We start from the raw sequence: 26,164 nt of genomic DNA, 5'->3' as shown, positions 1-26,164 counted from the left end.
TCCTTCCTTCCTTCCTTCCTTCCTTCCTTCCTTCCTTCCTTCCTTCCTTCCTTCCTTCCTTCCTTCCTTCCTTCCTTCCTCTCCTCCTCCTCTTCTTCTTCCTGCTCCTCTTCTTCTTCCTGCTCCTCCTATTCTTCCTCCTACTATGATATCTCCTTTTGGTTTTCTTGAAATCTCCCCTACCCCCACAAACCCTGTGTAACCAGTGTGCGTGCAGTACTTCCTCCAAACCAACCACACATGTTGTCATATCTGGGCAGAGATTGAGATTAGGCAAAGATTGCAGAGTTGGTTTGGCATCAAGTGCCTAATTTCACCCTGCCCAACATGTAGAGAGCGTGATCGGTCATGCTTCGACGTAGCTTGTCATCTTCGCGGTCAAGGTCTGTCCTAGCTGTCCAATCTATCCAATCTATCCATCTCTCAACTCTCACACCATCTGAAGAAGTCACTGCTACTTTTAGAAAGATCTGTCAGATACGGTCAGCATGTCGTAGATTCTGGTTGCAGCACGGGTCAGCCATGTTAAGACAGAGCTTTCCACTGTCTTTGGGGAAACACGTTGTTCACTTGAGGCTGAAGCTCTGACAGGACTCTCCACTGGTCCATCACATACTGTATTTTTTATTTTATTTTTTTAATAATTTTTTTTACCTTTATTTTACTAGGCAAGTCAGTTAAGAACAAATTCTTATTTTCAATGACGGCCTAGGAACAGTGGGTTAACTGCCTGTTCATGGGGGTTTGAACTTGCAACCTTTCGGTTACTAGTCCAACGCTCTAACCACTAGGCTACCCTGCCGCCCCATATAACACGCTACCTTTCCACACAAAATCACATCTGTTTTTGTCCTGTCTTTTTTTCTTCTATTTATTTTCCTCCTCACAAGGCCAGTTGGGAGATTCATCTCAAATCTGTTTCTTTCCTGAAGAATTAAGTCTCAGCTAACAATACTAGCCGATTCAGTGTTGTTGTCCAACTTAAATGCACACTCATTGGTCCACAGCTTCAGTGTTGTTGTCAGGCTTTAATGCACACTCATTGGTCCACAGCTTCAGTGTTGTTGTCCAGCTTTAATGCACACTCATTGGTCCACAGCTTCAGTGTTGTTGTCCAGCTTTAATGCACACTCATTGGTCCACAGCTTCAGTGTTGTTGTCCAGCTTTAATGCACACTCATTGGTCCACAACTTCAGTGTTGTTGTCCAGCTTTAATGCACACTCATTGGTCCACAGCTTCAGTGTTGTTGTCCAGCTTTAATGCACACTCATTGGTCCACAGCTTCAGTGTTGTTGTCCAGCTTTAATGCACACTCATTGGTCCACAGCTTCAGTGTTGTTGTCCAGCTTTAATGCACACTCATTGGTCCACAGCTTCAGTGTTGTTGTCCAGCTTTAATGCACACTCATTGGTCTACAACTTCAGTGTTGTTGTCCAGCTTTAATGCACACTCATTGGGCCACAGCTTCAGTGTTGTTGTCCAGCTTTAATGCACACTCATTGGTCTACAACTTCAGTGTTGTTGTCCAGCTTTAATGTACACTCATTGGTCCACAGCTTCAGTGTTGATGTCCAGCTTTAATGCACACTAATTGGTCCACAGGTCATGATCAGGAGTTGGACTGAATGCCCGTTATTGCACCATCCACCACATTATCAACCACATATATTGCATTACCCATATCTGCATGGCATACACAATCTGACAGTCATAGTTACGCTGCACTGCTTAGCCCCAGCAGCATCTATGACTCTATTCCTCAAGATTGTGGAAGCTTTAGGATGAAAAATGCTTGAAAGATCCTAAAGTAAATATTGTTTACGTCACAAAATTAATTAAAAGTACACAAAAAAAACATGCAACACTTATAACAACAAGGCTAACATGAGTTAAGAGCTCATGTTAGGGAACTACAGTAGATGCCTTCAATCAAACCACACTATTGAATGCTGCAGATTTATTTGAGAGATCACGGATTGAATCATCCTCACTAACCCCACTATTCCACTCCTAAGGGCCGTGGCTCCCAGCACACCTGAATGGCACAACAGCATTGTCTTTAACATTGAGACTACACGTTGTAACAGGTTCTACAATTGTTTTTGTGGTTTTCTAGGTCAAGGCAGCCAGAGAAATTTGAAACCCCATGGCCCGGCCATCACACTGATAGGCAGGACCATGAAGTCTCCTGCTGCCACAAACCCTCTCTTTCCCTTCACTGATGGCTCAAGACAAGATACCCCATCCTCCTCCTCTTCCTCTTCCTCATCCCTTCTTCGTAGGGCTAATAACTCATCACAGACCTCCAGGACACCAGGGGGTAATGGAATCTCTCTCTCCCCTTTTCTTCTCCTCCACTTCCTCTTCCTCCTCCTCCTCCTCTTCTTCCTACTATGTCATCTCCTTGTGGTTTTCTTGAAATCCCCTCTACCCCCACAAACCCTGTGTTACAAGTGAGCAAGACTTCCTCCAAACCAACCACAAATGTTGTCATATCTGGGAAAAGATTGAGGTCAGGCAAAGATTGCAGAGTTGGTTTGGCATCAAGTGCCTAATTTCACCCTGCACAACATGTAGAGAGCGTGATCGGTCATGCTTCGACGTAGCTTGTCATCTTCGCGGTCAAGATCTGTCATGGCTGTCCAATCTATCCATCTCTCGACTCTCACACCATCTGAAGAAGTCACTGCTACTTTTAGAAAGATCTGTCAGATACGGTCAGCATGTCGTAGATTCTGGTTGCAGCCATGTTAAGACAGAGCTTTCCACTGTCTTTGGGGAAACACGTTCACTTGAGGCTGAAGCTCTGATAGGACTCTGGTCCATCACCTCCTTTTCCTATTTATTTTCCTCCTCACAAGGCCTGTTGGGAGATTCATCTTTAATCTCTTTTTTCCTGAAGAATTAAGTCTGAGCTAACAATACAAGCTGCTTTTTCCATAACAGTCACTCTTCTTCTCCACAGCCAATGGGAAGCATCACAAAGGAACCGGCCTCCCCAAACCAGTCGTTTGGAACAGACTGAGAATGGGTAAAAAGAGCTGATATTTCTCCTCTGTGTCTCTCATCCATTAACCCATACAGTTTGTTGGCGTTGTGGCGGCATCATCAACCAATATCGGTGTCCTTCACCCATTCATTTTGTTTGTCAATAATGTGTCTGTCTAACCATCCATCCATTCATCAGCCCGTCAGTCTGTCTATCCATACGTTGCCATCTGTCCAAGGGTCTTGGTGTTCTTGGTTTTAATGCAAGCTTCTGCAGATCCAATGCTGTTGCAGGCTTCAAAGCTTATGACAACGAGTAATCAAAGGGGTATTAAGTAATCACTGCTCTTTTTAGGGAGGTAAGCCTGTGTTAGTACCCATTTGTGGTGGCGGGGAAACTCAGTTCATGAAACTGAAGCAGTTTCAGAGGCCTTCAAAGATCAGGCTCTTTGTATGCCGAGCTATATAACCGATGCTGTTTCTCTGTCACAAACTGGCAAACTGGAAGTCAAATCAATGTTGAGCTGCTTATGGTTTGGGTTCACCCTGCGCATGATTGTATGCATGTCAGTCCTGTACTGTCCTCATTGAGCATGAGATGTGGTTGGGTTGTCTATCATCATCATTCACTCTATGTTTGTGCTCTGTTTCATGTTATGGTCAATTGGTTGTGTCTTTACTGATAATACAAGACAGTGGAATACTCAAGGAGGATTCTTTGAAAGATCTTAATTGATATGTTCAGATTCCATCGATGTCTTCAAGTGTCTGGACCCGCCACATTTCCCTCAAAGCCACAATAGGTTTGGGAATAGGTGTTAATCTTAGTACTTTTCCTGCAGCAAACACAAACAACTCGCTGTTGGAGGACATAAACCCTGACGTTTTGGGCCGTTCAGGCTTCTCTTCCATTGAGGACCAGTTCTATGGTAAAATGGCATGAATCCAGTCTTATCTGCACCCAGCGCAAAGCTATCCCTGCCCACGCTGACACACGCTAGCTTCCATCGCCATCATTTCCGCCCAGACTGCATGAGTCGGCCATGTTGGATGTAAAATACGTCTTGTTTTGATCAAAACACTGGACGACCATCACTAAGAATTCGACCAAAGGCTTCAGTTCAGACGAGCCTTTGGAAAATACTTTCCTTTTTTGGAAAGTATGACGTCTGAGGGTCATTAGCTTATTTTTAAGAACCTTATTTTGGCGTGTTTCTCACCAAGCTCTGCACTTTCTCTTACCACATGTTAAGAAATAAAGTGTTCTATAATAGCCCTGCCGCCGTGTAATGAACTTGACACTTTGTTTGGAGGGTGGCTCAAATGTTATTTTCATCTATTTTCCTGGGTAGGTTCCACATGCTTCTGGCCTGATTGTTATTTTCATTTATTTTCCTGGATAGGTTCCACATGCTTCTGGCCTGATTGTTATTTTCATTTATTTTCCTGGATAGGTTCCACATGCTTCTGGCCTGATTGTTATTTTCATTTATTTTCCTGGGTAGGTTCCACATGCTTCTGGCCTGATTGTTATTTTCATCTATTTTCCTAGGTAGGTTCCACATGCTTCTGGCCTGATTGTTATTTTCATCTATTTTCCTGGGTAGGTTCCACATGCTTCTGGCCTGATTGTTATTTGCATCTATTTTCCTGGGTAGGTTCCACATGCTTCTGGCCTCATTGTTATTTTCATTTATTTTCCTGGGTAGGTTCCACATGCTTCTGGCCTGATTGTTATTTTCATTTATTTTCCTGGGTAGGTTCCACATGCTTCTGGCCTCATTGTTATTTTCATTTATTTTCCTGGGTAGGTTCCACATGCTTCTGGCCTGATTGCAAGAAGAAGAACAATAATCTTCACAGGCTAGTGCATCACTGTGGAGGTGCCAGTGTTTAGAGTACCCATCATGCAATCAGGAGAGCATGGCATCAGCTTTTCATCAGCTACAGGAATTCAATGTTTGCGTTTGGTTACAGATTTGTGTTTGTATGAACTAGACTTAGTGGACTAATATTTTTGCATGAGTAGACAGGTCACAGTGCAAAGGCAGAAAAAGTCAGCAGCCAATAATGATTGTGTTTGGTGGCTTGTCACTTGATCATGCAGTCACCTATGATCAAGGTTCACTGCATGTTCTGTACAATGTGAAACATTTGTAATCTTTATTTATGCTGGTTCCATGTGGCTAGAAAAATGCAATGTTTTACGATTACGTAGAACACTGTCATTGCAGAGAAATATCTATTCTTACTCCGATTTCAGTAGAGTCACAGTTTTATAAATGTATAACATATGCGATCCTGAATGACAGCATGAAAAAAGTTCGGGAAAGCTTTTCTTTTTAAGTAGAACCATGTTTTCTAGAAACTGTAGAGTTGGACAAGGCAGTGCTAACTGCAAAATGGCAGTATTTCAAACATGGATATTTACATGTAATTGATGGAAAGTAATGGACCCATATTGTTTATATTACCAGCTAAAATGTTACAGAGCTACACCAGCTTTTATGTACTGGGGCTTTGCATTTAGCATATTTTCTTATGGATTAGGAACAATTCCTTGATTGTGAAGAATTTGGCCTCAATGCAACAGAGCGCTAATTGGCAACAGGTTAAGCATTTAGTTCTGGGTAACTTTCAGAACATGTGTAAAACCTCAAGGAATTACAAAGGATTGTTCATGTTTTAAGGTTCATTGGGCGTAGGGTATGGGATTTTACCATCCGTTTATTTATACAGTCCATATAGAGTTCCTCCCAGGCATAAAGATGCCAAAATCATTTTCCACAGCTCATGGTCATCAGTACGGTATGCTATCTAGAACCTAAAAGGGTTCTTCTGCTGTCCTCGTAGGAGAACCCTTTTTGGTTCCTTTACACAAAGGGTTCTACATGGAACTCAAAAGAGTTCTACCTGGAAGCAAAAGGGTTCTCCTATGGGGACAGCAGAATAACCCTTTTTTGAAAGCTTTTCTCTAACAGTGTATGACAAATGGCGCATGTCAGATACGTGATGCAATCCTGCTGTTTTCTCTAGATATTGCCTATTGTGTCAACAATGGTCAAGTTATTTGGGTTATTCTACAAGTGGAGGTGAAAGAGTGTTCCACTGTTTTTCATTTAAGATGACCTCTTCAAGGCAAATAACACCACCAGAGAGACGAATGAATGGTTCTCGCATAAATTGTAATGTTTAGTGATTATGCGATTGACTGTTGTTTCCTTTGATTTCTATTTTTCAGGATCTCGTCCGTCCATTCATGTCAACAAAAAGACCAACCTGGTTGGCAAACCTGGTGATATGAGTAAGGTTTAGTTGGTTGTAATAATAACACATAATTGAACATTGAGCAGTTTTCTATACATCATCCACTGCCTGAAATGGGGGTATTTTGTCATCATGAAGTTTGTCATTTGCCTGAGCTTATGTTTACAACCTCAAAGGCACTTTTCCTCTAAGCAAATATAGAAATATTGAGAAAGCCAAGAAAAAAGGACAAACTTTGTTGTTGTTGTAAACAACGTGCATTCCAAACTCTGTTCTCTACAGACAAGCTGAATGTCTTGAAGCAAACGGACAAGGCCTCCATTTTGAAGAAGTTTCCATCAGTGACGACTAAACCTGCCAAGCAAGACCGCAGACACACAACAACGTCTGCACCATCAGCCAACGGTATAACCGATCACAATTCAGAGCTAAATTATGTCCTAAGTAGACCTACATTACTGGTGCCCCATGTGAGGACAATCCTTAAATGTGTTTTGTGGAGCTCTAAAGCATACCCTTGTCCTTTCTCATCCTCTCACAGACATCTGGTTTGAAACCTGGGAGAACTCCTCATTATTCAGCTCCCTACCAGCCTCTGACGTGGACGCATTGGGAAAGAAACGTTTCGTTGGTAAGTATAAAAAAAACTTATTGTAACTATCATGTACTTCTATTGTCCCTGGCAGAAAATGACTACATGGTCGATTTGAACCAGTAGATCCTTTAAATGTGATCTCTCTTCCCTAAGCACCCCATGTAGTCTACAAGACGGACAAGAAACCAGACGAGCCTTGTTCCATCACCACCTCTCTCAGCTACTTCCCAGAGGAGGAGGGCGGTGAGACAAACGTGACAGCCCCGCCCAAGTCTCCGCCCTCCAACCTCACCGTGGTAACGGTTGAGGGATGCCCCTCCTTCATCATTCTAGACTGGGAAAAGACCGACAACGACACCACAGGTGGGGAGAGTGGGACACTGTACCTGTCTATGTAATCCAACTACAATGCAAATGCATAGCAACATACACCACCTTTCAAAAGTTTGGGGAAACGTAGAAATGTAATTGTTTTTCAAAGAAACACCAAAAAAATCCATTAAAATAACTTCAAATTGATTAGAAATACAGTGTAGACATTGTTAATGTTGCAAATGACTATTGTATTTGGAAACGGCTGATTTTATAAGGAATATCTACATAGGCGTACAGAGGCCCATTATCAGCAACCATCACTCCTGTGTTCCAATGGCACGTTGTGTTAGCTAATCCAAGTTTATCATTTTAAAATGATCTTTAGAAAAACCCTTTTCAAATTATGTTAGCACAGCTAAAAACTGTTGTCCTGATAAATACAGCAAGAGCAGGAGGACAAGTACATTAGAGTGTCTAGTTTGAGAAGGCCAGCATTCCGGAGTCGCCTCTTCACTGTTGACGTTGAGACTGGTGTTTTGCAGGCACTCTTTAATAAAGCTTCCAGTTGAGGACTTGTGAGGCGTCTGTTTCTCAAACTAGACACTCTAATGTACTTGTCCTCTTGCTCAGTTGTGCACCGGGGCCTCCCACTCCTCTTTCTATTCTGGTAAGAGCCAGTTTGCGCTGTTCTGTGAAGGGTGTAGTACACAGCATTGTACGAGATCTTCCGTTTCATGGCAATTTCTCGCCTTAACTTCTCAGAAAAAGAATAGACTGATGAACCCACAAATGCTCGTGCTCCAGATACTCAACCTAGTCTAAAGAAGGCCAGTTTTATTGCTTCTTTATTCAGTACAATAGATTTCAGCTGTGCTAACATAATTGCGAAAGGGTATTCTTATGATTCATTTTTTTTACCTTTATTTAACTAGGCAGGTCAGTTAAGAACAGATTCTTATTTTCAATGGAACAGTGTGTTAACTGCCTGTTCAGGGGCAGAACGTTGTACCTTGTCAGCTCGGGGATTTGAACTTGCAACCTTTCGGTTACTAGTCCAACTCTCTAACCACTAGGCTACCCTGCCGCCCCAATCAAAAGTGTATAATTTTACAAGGCTAACACAACGTGCCATTGGAACACAGGAGTGATGGTTGCTGATAATGGGCCTTTGTACGCCTATGTAGATATTCTATTAAAAAATCTGCCATTTCCAGCTACAATAGTCATTTTCAACATTAACAATGTCTACACTGTATTTCTGATCAATTTGATGTTATTTTAATGGACAGACATGTGCTTTGAACAACATGGACTTTTCTAAGTGACCCCAAACTTTTTAACGGTAGTGTACATTGGAAAGTGTGACTCTGAATATTGGGATACTTGGTGAATTCTTGAATTCAACAGTGATTTCCTGGTTGTTGTGTAGAATATGAGGTCATCTCCACGACGAAGGGACCAGATGGTACTCAGGTGTCCATCCTGACCACCAACCAGACTCACACTGCAGTAGAGAACCTCAAACCCGAGAGCAGGTATATAACATAACATCTTTGTGCCTGTATTTCAGATTGATACAACACATTGTGTTCTCTCGGTATGCTCTCTCTCAGTCCTCAGACGGTAGCTTTTTTCAGAGCTTTGAAAAAGTATGAAAATGCATGCACTCGCTACTAAATAACTCAAATGTAAATGTTTGTGAAGCTTAAACTTTCTGAAAGGCTTTTGTTCATGGAAATAATACAGAATTGAATTATTCATTGTGTTATTACTACTTTTGTCAGAAGGATTAGCTAGCTAGCTATGTCTGGTTAAGATCAGGACCTGGCGTAGTTGGAGAAGAAAGGTTCTTCACGTGTGGAGAGCAGAGGAGGGCCACCACGCTCCCTAGGTTTTTAATGAAACCTGAATATGGGACTATTTGACATTAAAGAAGTGATAGAATATAAACCAGGGCTTCCTGTGAGCTGAGCCTGCTGAGGCTGCTGGCACGTGGTGGACCAATCGCTGTGTCTGAATATCTCATATGGAGGAGACATTAGCAACTCTTTGGTTCTCCTGGCTCTCTGGACTGCACTGTCTAGAGAAGAGATAAATAGGGAGGCAATACTAGAGCCTCATTTTTCCTTGCTGTAACAACAAGGCCGAACAAGAATACACTACGTTTCCATCAAAATACTGTGTCCACTTTAAACGCTGTGAGGATTAGAGGAAAATGTGATTCTGTGGAAATGATTGCTTGCAATTGGAAATGGAGCGGAAATTGGAATCTGGAGCGAGTCGGTAGGATAATCGCTGTGAGACCTTCTGATAGTGACACTTCCTGCTCTTACCTCACAGCTACGAGTTCAAGGTGAAACCCAAGAACGAGCTTGGAGAGGGGCCACCCAGTGAGCCTGTGTCCTTCAACACTGAATCAGGTACAGTATGGGCCACGTTGTTTTCTAGGCCAGCACTAATACGCCTCATTAAACGACACTTGGTGATTGGTGATTGGTTGTTTCGTTGAATCGCTGACTTACACCATTACCTATTCAGGAGTCAGTGAAAAGTTTAAGCGCCACATCTGGCCTTTTGCGTAGGCCATCTGTTGACAAGGTCAGGCATTTGGCGTTAAACAAACAAACAAGCATCCACTAAAATACGCACGTACAAACGTACTAACGCACAGTCTCGTCAGCCAGCTCCAGTCATGTCTGGCGGTCCACCACTTACCGGTGTAGGGGTCTGTAATTAACTAGCTGTTATTAACCTAATGATTTCAGCATGGCCCCTCCATTTCCATAACATTGGCTGCTGCCTCTCCATGTGAACTGCCTCCAACCCCAGGAGTGCTGTCCGACTCAGCTCTCCCTCATCTTGCATTGCAGCTCACAACACACTCAATCAAACTCACCAATACAACAGCGTATCAGAAATGAATGGCAAGTAGGGAATCAGGTCATTTTTATGTTTCTGGGAGGACCTCACCCCTGGGCCTCATTGGCTCACAGTGGCTTACCCTCTATGTGAGAGATGAGGATGAGTTTGAAGGCAGATGATTTGTCCTGGAGTCTCCTGGAGTCCCACACTACCATATCAGACTGTCTCTTCAGTGCCAAAGTGGACTAATTTGCTACAAGACGTGTGGCTTTGGGGTCTTTTATTTAGGAGAATCACCAACTTATTTCAAAATCTTTTGGAACCATTTCTACAGTCTATTCTGAGAAGAAGACATTTGAAAGCACCTACTAACTCACATTTCTCTCTCTGCCTCTTTTTCTCCGTCTCCATCCCTCCGTCCTGCAGCGGACCCACGTGTGAGTGAGAATGTCTCAGGTAAGCCCCTCAGTCTGTGGTCTGTCTTGAGCACCAGTCCCAGGTGACACATTCCACCAGGCTGAATGAATGGATGATCTAAGGAAGGTCTGGCCTGGCACAGTGAGAGTCTGTGGAGACTCAGGCCACCGTGCCCCAGTGCAGCAGTACACTGCTCTCCATCCAATATCTATGAGCTCACTTCTTCCACGCCCAACTCACAGCCAGACCAAACATTTACACAGCTAAATGAATGGAGACATTTTTATTTTCCCTTTCATTTCATCAGTAGTAAAAGGCTGTGATACACTAAAAAGACAACTCTGATTGGGAATGCAAATATACATTTGGGCTTCTACTCATCTCTATTTTCTTAATTATTATCTTTGTTTCATGCTTCATGCCTTTGATATTCCACTAATATTTGGTTAACTCTTTCCTGTAGGAAAAGATGCCATCTGGACCCAGTTCCCCTTCAAGACAGACTCATACTCAGAGTGCAATGGCAAGCAGTATGTGAAGAGGACCTGGTACCGCAAGTTTGTGGGCATCCAGCTCTGCAACTCCCTCCGATACAAAATATATCTGAGTGATTCTCTCAACGGTCAGTTCTGCTTCCAGCACTCAGTGTCTATAGTAGAGAACAGTACTGTAGCTCAGTTTAAATGGCCATCCCTTTCGACAACTTTTTCCCCTAATAACTTTACAGGTAAATTTTACAACATTGGGGACCAGACTGGCCATGGTGAGGACCACTGTCAGTTTGTAGACTCGTTCCTGGATGGGAGGACAGGAAACCAAGTCAGGGCTGACCAGCTGCCAGCAAGAGAAGGTACAAGCTACAGCACTGACACATCTATCTTTCAATTGTTGTAATGAGAACCTGTTAAGAAAATGCTTAATATCCATGCCTGAAAACAACTACATTTTCAGAATGTCTAAAACGACTGAAAGTTCAGCCCCTCACTTCATTTTATCTGTTACATACAGGGTATTACAGGGCTATGAGACAAGAGCCTGTCAACTTTGGTCAGATAGGAGGGAACTCTCACGTCACCTATGTGTCATGGTACGAGTGTGGAACGGCCATTCCTGGCAAATGGTAGGACCCCCCCAAAGCTGTCTGTGGAGAAGCCCGAAGGATATACAGCACATATCAAACTGTCTGGGAAGGTGGCAGGAGGGGTCCTTCTACACATCCAATCAGTCTCTGGATGCTACATATCCCCATCCATCCGCCTCCGAACCCCAGCCATGTAAAAACCTGTACAGGATCTCCGGGTCAGGTTAATATAATGTCCATATGTAATAGCCTTATCTTATTTATCAAACATGACAAAAAGTCAAAGGGATAAAAAGAACATAGTATGAGATAGATGGAGAAACTTCTAACTAACCGTGTGAGGTAACAAACATACAGTAGGTATCTTTTGTTTTAATAATGGGAAGCTGGCTCCCTGAAACTTATCTTGATAACGTGTATAATATTATTTATCAAAGTGTTTGATGCCATGTTCCGAGTTCTAGGAAATGGGTTATAATGCAACGCTTTTGCTGTACAGTACGAATTGTAGAGTTTCAGACAACCCGGGAATTTCATGGTTTCATTCAGTGACCGATTCATGGTGCAAGAATTGTTCCATAAATTGGTCAGTCTTAGGGCTCTATTCAATCCGTATCGCTGAAGCTCAGTGTTGCGGCGCGATTGAAATTTAAAGGCAATATTCCCGAGTTAGCGGAGACTGCATTCATGGTAAACGCTGCATATGTCACCTCAATGGAAAATCACCTTTACATTTCCATCAAACAATCTGTAATGCTTTAGCGAAACAAATTGAATCCAGCCCTAGTTCAATATACACCTTCAGAGAAGATAATGCTGTAAATATTAACATGAAGTCCACTCTCACACATCCACTAACCAGTGGAGGCTGCTGAGGGGAGGACGGCTCATAATAATGGCTGGAACGGAGTGAATGGAATGGCATTAAACATATGGAAACCATGTATTTGCTGTATTTGAAAACATTCCGCTAATTCCCCTCCAGTCATTACCACGAGCCCATCCTCCCCAATTAAGGTGCCACCAACCTCCTGTGCCAGTAGTTCATTGTATGAATGTTGACCGAGCAAAGTCACCTAAAACCAAAAACAAGCATTGGAAAATAAGCACACACGCAGAGGACGTCTCGTACCAAACCAATATTTCTCCTTCATTAGCCCTGATATATGGGGTGGCTATGCATGGGAGGTCTTTATACTTGCAATTTGCACAGCATAAATGTATTTATATGTATATGGAGAGAAAGTATTTTTTCAACTAACTTTTTCAAAAGACACGTCCCTTAAAGCGAACGCTCATACTTCACAGTGTTCCACTGGCAACATTTTACATCCTCTGATACAACACGTTGTATATATATCATGTTGGAAAATAAGAGGGATATCTTTTCTTCTTAGTAGCCTTGATAAATGGTACAGAGAGGAGTCCTGTTGAATGATTTCTTAGTTTTGTACAAAAATATACTTTTGGCTCAATGCGCTTGCAGATCAGTGTTTTTATACTTATTTTTTATGGAGAATATTTGTCATATGGAACTGTACTCTTGTTTTTTTAAACATACTTTCATTTCTGTATCTATTTTCAATAAAAAAACAGAAGTTCTGTTACTTTTTTATTTCAAAAAATACATCCTTACCATTTTTCACTTTGGGTAACTGGAGTGATAGTGTTTTCCAGTTGAAGGAGCGTACAGGTGGAACTTGAAAAATAAACTGCCTTCCTTAACTGGGCTGCTCTGTTTCATCCATATAATTTCTATTAGGTCTAAAAGAAAATGTAATGGTTTTTATGGTCTGTCTATGTTGACATGAGATGTTGACCACCACTGAGCCGATCCCCTTACAGCTCATACATCCTGGTGTACTTTCCCCATGTCAGAGTAGAACCACATCGACAATTAGAAAGATCAACAGACATCCTTGGATTACCACGCTTTTCCAGAGAGAGCCCAACGAAGGCCAAATTCAACACAGGGACATTCTTCCAAATCGCAGGGGCAAGGGGAAAAAAGGCTCTCATTGTCTGTATTAGCTTTCCAAGAGAAAGTTATAGTCTGGGCATAACAGCTAATGTCACATCAAGGTGGAGCGTTCCCTCAAATAGGACAGTAGTCTGATCCCAGGAACCTGACTGCATCTAAAACAGCTGACCTACAAAACCAACAGGCTAAATACGCTTTTACAAGCAGTCTTTCAATACAAAACCGGAAGTTCAAGTTATGTCACTCAAAACCGACAGGTTAAATACATACAAAACCAACAGGCTAAATACTGCTACAATAACCACTATACAAAACCGACAGGTTAAATACTGCTAAAATAAACACTTTATACAAAACCATCAGGCTAAATACTGATAAAATAAACACTTTATACAAATCCAGCAGGCGAAATACTGCTAACATAAACACTTTATACAAAGCCAACTGGCTAAATACTGCTAAAATAAACACTTCATACAAAACCAACAGGTTAAATTCTGCTAAACTCACCACTTCATATAAAACTGACAGGTTAAATATTGCTAAAATAATCACTTTATACAAAACCAGCAGTCTAAATACTGCTAAAATAAACACTTCATACAAAACCAACTGGCTAAATACTGCTAAAATAAACACTTCATACAAAACCAACTGGCTAAATACTGCTAAACTAACCACTTCATACAAAACCAACAGGTTAAATACTGATAAAATAAACACCTTATACAAAACCAGCAAGCCAAATACTGCTAAAATAACCACTTCATACAAAACCAACTGGCTAAATACTGCTAAACTAACGAGAGGTCGACCGATTATGATCTTTCAATGCCGATACCGATCATTGGGTGACCAAAAAAAGCTGATACCGATTAATTGGCCACTTTTTAAAATGTATTTGTAATAATGACAATTACAACAATACTGAATGAACACTTACAGTGCCTTGCGAAAGTATTCGGCCCCCTTGAACTTTGCGACCTTTTGCCACATTTCAGGCTTCAAACATAAAGATATAAAACTGTATTTTTTTGTGAAGAATCAACAACAAGTGGGACACAATCATGAAGTGGAACGACATTTATTGGATATTTCAAACTTTTTTAACAAATCAAAAACTGAAAAATTGGGCGTGCAAAATTATTCAGCCCCTTAAATTAATACTTTGTAGCGCCACCTTTTGCTGCGATTAAAGCTGTAAGTCGCTTGGGGTATGTCTCTATCAGTTTTGCACATCGAGAGACTGAAATTTTTTCCCATTCCTCCTTGCAAAACAGCTGGAGCTCAGTGAGGTTGGATGGAGAGCATTTGTGAACAGCAGTTTTCAGTTCTTTCCACAGATTCTCGATTGGATTCAGGTCTGGACTTTGACTTGGCCATTCTAACACCTGGATATGTTTATTTTTGAACCATTCCATTGTAGATTTTGCTTTATGTTTTGGATCATTGTCTTGTTGGAAGACAAATCTCCGTCCCAGTCTTTTGCAGACTCCATCTGGTTTTCTTCCAGAATGGTCCTGTATTTGGCTCCATCCATCTTCCCATCAATTTTAACCATCTTCCCTGTCCCTGCTGAAGAAAAGCAGGCCCAAACCATGATGCTGCCACCACCATGTTTGACAGTGGGGATGGTCTGTTCAGGGTGATGAGCTGTGTTGCTTTTACACCAAACATAACGTTTTGCATTGTTGCCAAAAAGTTCAATTTTGGTTTCATCTGACCAGAGCACCTTCTTCCACATGTTTGGTGTGTCTCCCAGGTGGCTTGTGGCAAACTTTAAACGACACTTTTTATGGATATCTTTAAGGAATGGCTTTCTTCTTGCCACTCTTCCATAAAGGCCAGATTTGTGCAATATACGACTGATTGTTGTCCTATGGACAGAGTCTCCCACCTCAGCTGTAGATCTCTGCAGTTCATCCAAGAGTGATCATGGGCCTCTTGGCTGAATCTCTGATCAGTCTTCTCCTTGTATGAGCTGAAAGTTCAGAGGGATGGCCACGTCTTGGTAGATTTGCAGTGGTCTGATACTCCTTCCATTTCAATATTATCGCTTGCACAGTGCTCCTTGGGATGTTTAAAGCTTGGGAAATCTTTTTGTATCCAAATCCGGCTTAAAACTTCTTCACAACAGTATCTCGGACCTGCCTGGTGTGTTCCTTGTTCTTCATGATGCTCTCTGCGCTTTTAACAGACCTCTGAGACTATCACAGTGCAGGTGCATTTATACAGAGACTTGATTACACACAGGTGGATTGTATTTATCAGCATTAGTCATTTAGGTCAACATTGGATCATTCAGAGATCCTCACTGAACTTCTGGAGAGAGTTTGCTGCACTGAAAGTAAAGGGGCTGAATAATTTTGCATGCCCAATTTTTCAGTTTTTGATTTGTTAAAAAAGTTTGAAATATCCAATAAATATCGTTCCACTTCATGATTGTGTCCCACTTGTTGTTGATTCTTCACAAAAAATCCAGTTTTATATATTTATGTTTGAAGCCTGAAATGTGGCAAAAGGTCGCAAAGTTCAAGGGGGCCGAATACTTTCGCAAGGCACTGTATTTGAACTTAATATAATACATCAATAAAATCAATTTAGCCTCAAATAAATAATGAAACATATTCAATTTGGTTTAAATAATGCAAAAAGAAAGTGTTGGAGAAGAAAGTAAAAGTGCAATATGTGCCATGTAAGAAAGCTAACGTTTAAGTTACTTGCTCAGAACATGAGAACATATGAAAGCTGGTGGTCCCTTTAAACATAAGTCTTCAATATTCCCAGGTAAGAAGTTTTAGGTTGTAGTTATGATAGGAATTATAGGACTATTTCTCTCTATACCATTTGTATTTCATTTACCTTTGACTATTGGATGTTCTTATAGGCACTTTAGTATTGCCAGTGTAACAGTATAGCTTCCGTCCCTCTCCTCGCTCCTACCTGGGCTCGAACCAGGAACACAACGACAATAGCCACCCTCGAAGCAGCGTTACCCATGCAGAGCAAGGGGAACAACCACTCAAAGTCTTAGAGCGAGTGACGTTTGAAACGCTATTAGCACACACCCTGCTAACTAGCTAGCCATTTCACATCGGTTACATCAGCCTAATCTCGGGAGTTGATAGGCTTGAAGTCATAAACACCTGCTGGCAAACGCACAAAAGTGCTGTTTGAATGAATGCTTACGAGCCTGCTGCTGCCTACCATCGCTCAATCAGACTGCTATATCAAATCATAGACTTAGTTATAACATGATAACACACAGAAATACGAGCCTTAGGTCATTAATATGGCCGAATCCGGAAACTATTATCTCGAAAACAAGACGTTTATTCTTTCAGTGAAATACGGAACCGTTCCGTATTTTATCTAATGGGTTGCATCCATAAGTCTAAATATTCCTGTTACATTGCACAACCTTCAATGTTATGTCATAATTACGGAAAATTCTGACAAATTAGGTGGCCCAAACTGTTGCATATACACAGACTCTGCGTGCAATGAACGCAAGAGAAGTGACACAATTTCACCTGGTTAATATTGCCTGCTAACCTGGATTTCTTTTAACTAAATATGCAGGTTTAAAAATATATACTTCTGTGTATTGATTTTAATAAAGGCATTGATGTTTATGGTTAGGTACACATTGGAGCAACGATACGAACCGCATCAATTATATGCAACGCAGGACACACTAGATAAACTAGTAATATGATCAACCATGTGTAGTTAACTAGTGATTATGATTGATTGACTGATTGTTGCTGTCTCTGCCTGGCCGGTTTGATTTTGATTTGATTGTTTTTTATAAGATAGGTTTAATGCTAGCTAGCAACTTACCTTGGCTTACTGCATTCTCGTAACATGCAGTCTCCTCGTGGAGTGCAATGTAATCAGGTGGTTAGAGCGTTGGACTAGTTAACTGTAAGGTTGCAAGATTGAATCCCCCAAGCTGACAAGGTAAAAATCTGTCATTCTGCCCCTGTATGAGGCAGTTAACCCAACATTCCTAGGCCGTCATTGAAAGTAGGAATGTGTTCTTAACTAACTTGTTAAATAAAGATTAAATAAAGGTGTGAAAATAAATAAATACATTTTAAAAATCGGCCAAATCGGTGTCCAAAATTACCGATTTCGGATTGTTATGAAAACTTGAAATCGGCCCTAATTAATCGGCCATTCCGATTAATCGGTCGACCCCTAAACCTAACCACTTCATAGAAAACCAACAGGCTAAATACTGCTAAAATAACCACTTCATACAAAACCAACAGGCTAAATATTGCTAAACTAACCACTTCATACAAAACCAACAGGCTAAATACTGCTAAAATAACCACTTCATGCAAAACCAACAGGCTAAATACTGCTCAACTAACTACTTCATACAAAACCAACAGGCTAAATACTGCTAAAATAACCACTTCATACAAAACCAACAGGTTAAATACTGCTCAACTAACCACTTCATACAAAACCAACAGGCTTTACTACAAAACTAACCAATTTATACAAAACCAACAGGCTAAATACTGCTAAACTAACTACTTCACCCTTGCTGCTTTAGTAATAATAACACTGCTCTGCATTAAGAAGGATGGATGTGCAATGAGACATTACCAGCTGAACAATAAGATTTGTAGAATGATAAAGATAAGCTTCAGCTAACCAGTGCCATCAGGGACACTACCAGGCTTGGTGCCAAGCTGATCCATGGGGAACAACTTAGCGGTATGACTTACAGAATGGGAATGTTATACAGATATAGGATCTTCATTTGAGACAGTTTGCTACAGCAGGAAAATAATCCTGCAGCAACAGGACATGTGATTTGTTATGTGGATTATATCATGGGAATTTTTGTAGGTGTTGATCCTTTTTTTTGAAAGCGAAAATCAAATCTGAAATGTCAAAATATTGCAAACTTCAAAAGCCTTTTTAAACCACAAATACACTACAAATAGCTCACAGTACATTCAAAAAGTATTCAGACCCCATGACTTTATCCACATTTTGTTATGTTACTAACTTATTCTAAAATGTATTAAATTGTGTTTTTTCCTCATCAATCTACACACACAATATCCCATAATGACAAAGCTTAAAACAGTGCAGACATTTTTGCTGAGAAAAAAATATTTTAAAAAATGAAATATCACATTTACATAAGTATTCAGACCCTTTACTCAGTACTTTGTTGAAGTACCTTTGGCAGCGATTACAGCCTCAAGTCTTCTTGGGTATGACGTTACAAGCTTGGCACACCTGTATTTGGGGAGTTTATCTGAATCTTCTCTGCAGATCCTCTTAAGCTCTGTCAGGTTGGATGGGGAGCATTGGTGCACAGCTATTTTCAGGTTAGATCGGGTTCAAGTCTGAGCTCTGGCTTGGCCACTCAAGGACATTAAGAGACTTGTTCTGAAAACACTTGTTGTCTTGGCTGTGTGCTTAGTGTCGTTGTCCTGTTGGAAGGTGAACCTTTGCCCCAGTCTGAGGTCCTGAGCACTCTGTCGCAGGTTTTCATCAAGGATCTCTCTGTACTTTGCTCTGTTCATTTCCCCCTCAATTGTGATTAGTCTCCCAGTCCCTACCACTGAAAACCAACCCCACAGTATGAAGCTGCCACCACCATGCTTCACAGTAGGCATGGTGCCAGGTTTCTGCCAGATGTGACGCTTGGCATTCAGGCCAAAGAATTCAATCTTGGTTCCATCAGACCAGATAATCTTGTTTCTCATGGTCTGAGTCCTTTAGGTGCCCAAGCAGGCCGTCATGTGCCTTTTACTGAGGAGTGGCTTCCGTCTGGCCACTCTACCATAAAGGCCTGATTGGTGGAGTGCTGCAGAGATGGTTGTCCTTCTGGAAGGTTCTCTAATCTTCACAGAGGAATTCTGGAGCTCTGCCAGAGTGACCATAGGGTTCTTGGTCACCTCCCTGACTAAGGCCCTTCTCCCCCGATTGCTCAGTTTGGCTTGGTGGCCAGCTCTTGGTGGTTCCAAACTTCTTTAATTTAAGAATGATTGGAGGCCACTGTGTTCTTGGGGAACTTCAATGCTGCAGACATTTTTTGGTACTCTTCCCCAGATCTATACCTGGACACAATCCTGTCTCGGAGCTCTCTGACAAATCCTTTGACCTCATGGCTTGGTTTTAGCTGTGACGTGCACTGTCAACTTTTGGACCTTATATAGACAGGTGTGTGCCTTTCCAAATCATGTCCAATCAATTGAATTTACCACAGGTGGACTCCAATCAAGTTGTAGAAACATCACAAGGATGATCAATGGAAACCAGATGCACCTGAGCTCAATTTTGAGTCTCTTAGCAAAGGGTCTGAATTTTATTTTTTTTATTTTTTTATTTCACCTTTATTTAAGCAGGTAGGCTAGTTGAGAACAAGTTCTCATTTACAACTGCGACCTGGCCAAGATAAAGCATAGCAGTGTGAACAGACAACACAGAGTTACACATGGAGTAAACAATTAACAAGTCAATAACACAGTAGAAAAAAAGGGGAGTCTATATACAATGTGTGCAAAAGGCATGAGGAGGTAGGCGAATAATTACAAAATTGCAGATTAACACTGGATTGATAAATGATCATGTACAGGTAGAGATATTGGTGTGCAAAAGATCAGAAAAGTAAATAAATAAAAACTGTGGGGATGAGGTAGGTGAAAATGGGTGGGCTATTTACCAATAGATTATGTACAGCTGCAGCGATCGGTTAGCTGCTCAGATAGCTGATGTTTGAAGTTGGTGAGGGAGATAAAGGTCTCCAACTTCAGCGATTTTTGCAATTCGTTCCAGTCACAGGCAGCAGAGTACTGGAACGAAAGGCGGCCGAATGAGGTGTTGGCTTTAGTGATGATCAGTGAGATACACCTGCTGGAGCGCGTGCTACGGATGGGTGTTGCCATCGTGACCAGTGAACTGAGATAAGGCGGAGCTTTACCTAGCATGGCCTTGTAGACGACCTGGAGCCAGTGGGTCTTGCGACGAATATGTAGCGAGGGCCAGCCGACTAGAGCATACAAGTCGCAGTGGTGGGTAGTATAAGGTGCTTTAGTGACAAAACGGATGGCACTGTGATAAACTGCATCCAGTTTGCTGAGAAGAGTGTTGGAAGCAATTTTGTAGATGACATCGCCAAAGTCGAGGATCGGTAGGATAGTCAGTTTTACTAGGGTAAGCTTGGCAGCGTGAGTGAAGGAGGCTTTGTTACGGAATAGAAAGCCGACTCTTGATTTGATTTTCAATTGGAGATGTTTGATATGGGTCTGGAAGGAGAGTTTGCAGTCTAGCCAGACACCTAGGTACTTATAGGTGTCCACATATTCAAGGTCGGAACCATCCAGTGTGGTGATGCTAGTCGGGCATGCGGGTGCAGGCAGCGATCGGTTGAAAAGCATGCATTTGGTTTTACTAGCGTTTAAGAGCAGTTGGAGGCCACGGAAGGAGTGTTGTATGGCATTGAAGCTATGTATGTAAATATGGTATTTCTGAAAAAATGTAAAAAATGTTTTCGCTTTGTCATTATGGGGTATTGTTTGTAGATCGATGAGGATTTTTTTTAAATTGAATACATTTTAGAATAAGGCTGTAACTTAGCAATGTGTAAAAGGTGAAGGGGTCTGAATACTTTTCGAATGCATTGTAACAGTATATAGAGGCTTCTGTCCAAGTATGCTGGCTAGACAGACAACATACAACAATGTCAGCAGAGAGTATAGTGTAAGTGGCCATGTCTCACTACACCACTACACCGCCCACCCACGCCGCTTTACACAAAGGAACCACAAATCTCACGCAGCTGTTTCAACAGCAGGGCATTAACTGTATATAGGAACAGTTTCACAGTATGGCCTTTATAGCTAGCTGATTTCTCATGTTAACAGGGGTGGAACTGCAGGGCTTGGCTGTAAATCAAATATACTGTACTAATTAATGATCACAAGCAGAATTCAGCCTCAACAGTTGATAAATAAGCTCTGTGGAGTGTGAGGCCAAAATGCCAGTGGTGGAATCATTACGCAGGGACATTACATCATTGGGTGGTGATTCCTCATAATTTCAGGCATTAGACAATGCATGTGTTAAAACAACTGTAGGGATTCTGTTTAGTTTAGGAGTTAGACTTAAGGTTAAGACTGAAGGTATAGGGGCAAGCCTCTTTCACACAACATTGTGAAGCCCAAAGTGTATACAGAGACAGAAATATAGGAGCATGTCAAAACAACTAAGTGTCATAGAAAAACAATGGAGCCCGATAACAGATGCCTGTATGTGTTGTACTGAAATCAGTTCTCAAATCATGGAAATGTGCACCAGACACCAGTCCACAGATCTCCATTCAACAGTCAGTCAACCACTGTCTGACACTGTTATCAAACAAATGTCTCGATCGAAAAACCAAGAAAATCGAAGCTTCCCATTTATATTTGAATTGTATTGAATTGAGTTCCATGTGTCATAAACCGTCTCGAAACCCGTAACAAAAAGGGAGATGGCATGGAGATAAGGACAAACAAAATGTATTTATTAACTAAAGTAAACTAAATACAATTAGCAAGTGTGATCAGTAATCAGTAGTGTGAGTGAGTGGTTGCATGCATACATGTGATAATGAGGGGTGTTGAAAGGTGCCAACGCAAACAAACAAAAACAGACACAAAAATGCCACAACCAAAATCAATCAGTGTCTGCATGGAGAGTTTCCTCAATGAATGGAGAAGAGGTACATTTATCCTGGGACACAACTGAGCCCAGGTGTGTCCCATTTTGCTGACGACCCTCCCGGCTCCACCCACCGACATCCTATTAAGGAAAACAAGAGCAAAGAGGAAGAATTCAGCAGACAGAGTGGGAGGGTCGTCACAATGTCTATGCGATATTCCAACTCACAAGCCCTGTATGTAATGTACACAGTCAGTATTGATGAGCCATATGCAGCAAGCTTTTACTATGATGAAACATGAGCACAGGAGAAGAATGTGTCTCCAGTCTCAGTCTTAATCAGCGTTATAAACACACACACACAGCACACAACACAAAGCATAAAAACGTGTAAAGCTAATCCATCTGTGGTTTGACTAGACACAATGGAATGACCGTCATTTTTGGTGTGTGCGCGAGTACGTGAGTGCAGACATGCGTGTGTGTGCTCAGATCTCTGTCAACCCTAACAGAGTAAAGGATCGGGGGCCACATGAAAAGTCCCTCAACAGCCTTGGGAAAGTATTTTCATGTGATTATTGGTAGCCTAGTGGTTGGAGTGTTGGGCCAGTAACCGTCAGGTTGCTAGATTGAATCCTGAGCTGACAAGATAAAAATCTGTCGTTCTGCCCCTGAACAAGGCAGTTAATCCACTGTTCCTAGGCCGTCATTGTAAATAAGAAGTTGTTCTTAACTGACTTGCCTAGTTAAATAAAGGTTAAATGAAAGAAGAAATAAGAAAAAAATAAAAAATAAAATGAGCTAATCAATGACTTGGACTTGAATGGGATCTGACTGTCAGTAACCAGGAAGTGTTCAGCACTCTGTGAACAGCACATGCTGGTACTGTAACCAATCCTCTAGTTTTCAGGGGATGTGATAAAAGTCCACTTCCTGGTTACTGACAGTGAGCACATGGCCCTGGGGAGTTTAGACAGCAGGCCTCTGGGAGGGTCTGTTCTGCAGCCAGCTGGAAATGTTCCGTTTCTTTCTCTAGGGCGCATCCAAAATGGCACCTTATTCACTATATAGGCCTAGCACACTACTTTTGGCCAGCGTCCATAGGTGGTTCGACCAGGGCCCATAGGTAGTGTACTATATAGGGAGAGTAGGGTGCCATTTCAGATGCAACCGTAGTGTGTTCTGCAGCCAGCTGGAAGTTCTCTCTCTCTCTCTCTCTCTCTTTGAGAAGGCATGTGTGTACTGGGGTCCCTCATCACATCCACATCCAGCTGTATCACAATCACATCTCTAAACTATGGGTTGGGACTCGAAGCGGGCCCTGGGCATGTGAGAGGTGGGTCACAAGTTATGATAATACATCTATAATCACATACTATTTCTTCTCCATTTAGGTCTCGAACTGAAAAAGTTGAAGAACCCCTGCTGTAGAGGACTGCTGGCAAAAATACCATTTGATTGAAGCTGACTTTAGGGGCTTCTCTTCTCTGTGATTTGTCTCAGTAGCAATCACTGTGACTATTGTGAAATAAAACAGGGCAGGGTTAAACTCAGTACTGACTGTCGTACTCCTCACCCCAGTCACTCAGCCACAAAGTACATTGTGTGAAGGAGGTTGTGATAGTAAGTAAACATTTTGTGACAATGCTCTTGTCTAGCAATTAAACAGCATGGATGACATTTACAGAGGAGTTGTGAAGAATGACCGTTCCCTTTCAAGGACATACATAGTAGAATACACTGAAATGATGAAAAAAAGAGAGCTGTCCAGGCACTCAGTATTCAGTCAACCGAAAACACATGTTGAATGTGTTTGCTTTCTTTTGTCAACTTCCCTCAATGCAAAGGTGAGACGCTTTGTACCAGATGTATAAAAGCATATCCCCAGTGTCCCCCCTATAATCACTACCAACATGGGTAGTGTTAAAACAAAAGCACTCCTAAAATGAAAAGACATACAACTGTTTTACTAGCATTACAAATACGGGTTAAAGCTTGTGTGGTCCATTTTCTGTTTTTATGTTATGAGCTATAACGCTTCACGTCAGTACTAAATGGACAAAGGCCCCATAACCAACCTGAATCACGGAGAAACATGTTAGCACAGTCCTGCAGTGGACAGAAGAGGGCTGTGAAAACAATCACAACACTAATCCCTATGCAGGGATCTCATGCTTGTATGAGGTAGTCATCACAGAGCAATACCACATTAATCTCCCTGCCCCTCTTCACTGTCATCCACCTTCCCCGGAGCCAAGCACCCTTCATCCTCCGCTCTCCTTCCATCCTCCTTCCATCTCTCCAATCATCCCTCAAAAAAATGATTATTCCTTATACAGGGAATCCCTGCCCAGATAGGATTAGGGAATTTCCCTTGGACCACAACTCATCTATCAAGGAAGCCCTTGAGAGAAACATGACAGGGAGAAAGAAAAACACACTCCATTGCCCTCAGCTGGGATGCTCTCACACACACATACGTACACTAGAGCACACACACACACGGTTTTCCTACAAACAAGCCAGCCTGTGAAGTTCAGAGAACAAAAGCTCAGGCGTCTTAATGGAGAATTGATGTTGAACAAAATGTGGGACATTCCAACTGTACTGACTAATGACCACAAGTTTATAGTCCTGAACCTCTTTAATGACCACCATTAATTAAAGAGGATTAGCAAGTGTGAGGAAAACAGAGGAGAGGGCTGAAACAACAGGGAATCGATGGAGAGAGAGCAAACACCATTGTAAATACAACCCATATTCATGTTTATTTATTTTCCATTTTGTACTTTAACTATTTGCACATCGTTACAACAATGTAAATCGACATAATGATATTTGAAATGTCTCTATTCTTTTGGAACTTGTGTGAGTGTAATATTTACTGTTCACTTCTATTGTTTATTTCACTTTTTTTATCCATTTCACTTGATTTGGCAATGTAAACATATGTTTCTCATGACAATAAAGCCCATTGAATTGAACTGAGAGAGAGAAAAACAGACAGACAAACAGAAAGTGAGAGAAACAGAGAAAGAGAGAGAAACAGAGAAAAAAAGAGAGAGAGGAAGAGATACAGAGAGAGAGAGTGAGAGAGAGCAAGAGAGAAAGAAAGACAGAGACAGAGCAACAAGGGGCATTTCTAGAGAAAGTGAGAGAAGAGGGTGTTGCTGAGACAGACTCGCACAGAGAAGCCATAGTCTCCATGATGATAAATGAGAGTGTGTTATGCCAGAGGTTGGCAGAGCATTACTACATCACAGAGAGTGTGTTATGCCAGAGGTTGGCAGAGCATTACTACATCACAGAGAGTGTGTTATGCCAGAGGTTGGCAGAGCATTACTACATCACAGAGAGTGTGTTATGCCAGAGGTGGGCAGAGCATTACTACATCACAGAGAGTGTGTTATGCCAGAGGTTGGCAGAGCATTACGACATCACAGAGAGTGTGTTATGCCAGAGGTGGTCAGAGCATTACTACATCACAGAGAGTGTGTTATGCCAGAGGTTGGCAGAGCATTACTACATCACAGAGAGTGTGAGCAAATTCCAGACAACATGGAAACTTTTGGGCAACCAGGAATCAAATGTTTTGGCCGAGTTTTGCCATTTTAAGCTTCTAATGCGCACATCAAATCACTGGCATGTCAAAGTAGGGCATAAACCTAAAAATAAAAACACAGTAAAACAATGAGCAAAAGCAGTAGAAACGTTTTATTTACCATAAAAAATAAATGGTCTTTCCATGCTTTGAGCGACTGTCGATGCATGCAATGGTTTTCCTGACTGAGCGAGGCTCCGTTCTCATTTTCTCACGGGGAGTTGAGTTGACTCATATTATGGATCTAAATAGAGAGACAAAGTGGATTATGGGTGTTTGGCGATAGTGTTACAGTGGCTGAAGTTCAGACTAACATTCTGTTGGTGTTGAGATGATGATTTAGGGCTGAGAAGGTTATTTGGGGCCATAAATAAA

General features: G+C 41.7%; 1 protein-coding gene across 12 annotated transcripts in view; it reads left to right on the top strand.

Annotated features, from left to right (window-relative positions):
• Positions 1-13,253, top strand: part of LOC135542800 (target of Nesh-SH3-like) — a 33,144-nt gene extending 19,891 nt beyond the window's left edge. For 4 of the 12 annotated variants that reach the window (XM_064970011.1, XM_064970006.1, XM_064970007.1 and 1 more), the window contains 13 exons: positions 2,120-2,323; positions 2,969-3,034; positions 3,834-3,920; positions 6,233-6,295; positions 6,541-6,663; positions 6,800-6,889; positions 7,007-7,216; positions 8,598-8,703; positions 9,509-9,588; positions 10,457-10,486; positions 10,911-11,069; positions 11,175-11,297; positions 11,456-13,253. In XM_064970011.1, the coding sequence (XP_064826083.1) occupies positions 2,120-2,323; positions 2,969-3,034; positions 3,834-3,920; positions 6,233-6,295; positions 6,541-6,663; positions 6,800-6,889; positions 7,007-7,216; positions 8,598-8,703; positions 9,509-9,588; positions 10,457-10,486; positions 10,911-11,069; positions 11,175-11,297; positions 11,456-11,571 (1,457 nt within the window). In that variant the 3' untranslated portion in view covers positions 11,572-13,253. The remainder of the gene's footprint in view (positions 1-2,119; positions 2,324-2,968; positions 3,035-3,833; positions 3,921-6,232; positions 6,296-6,540; positions 6,664-6,799; positions 6,890-7,006; positions 7,217-8,597; positions 8,704-9,508; positions 9,589-10,456; positions 10,487-10,910; positions 11,070-11,174; positions 11,298-11,455) is intronic. The other 8 variants (XM_064970017.1, XM_064970014.1, XM_064970010.1 and 5 more) reach the window with 4 other exon arrangements.
• The last annotated feature ends 12,911 nt before the right edge of the window (positions 13,254-26,164 follow it).

The sequence above is a fragment of the Oncorhynchus masou genome, chromosome 6 (assembly GCF_036934945.1).
Source record: "Oncorhynchus masou masou isolate Uvic2021 chromosome 6, UVic_Omas_1.1, whole genome shotgun sequence".
Lineage (NCBI taxonomy): Eukaryota > Metazoa > Chordata > Actinopteri > Salmoniformes > Salmonidae > Oncorhynchus > Oncorhynchus masou.
The sequence above is the reverse complement of the archived record's forward strand: the minus strand, read 5'-3'. Positions and strand labels throughout refer to the sequence as shown.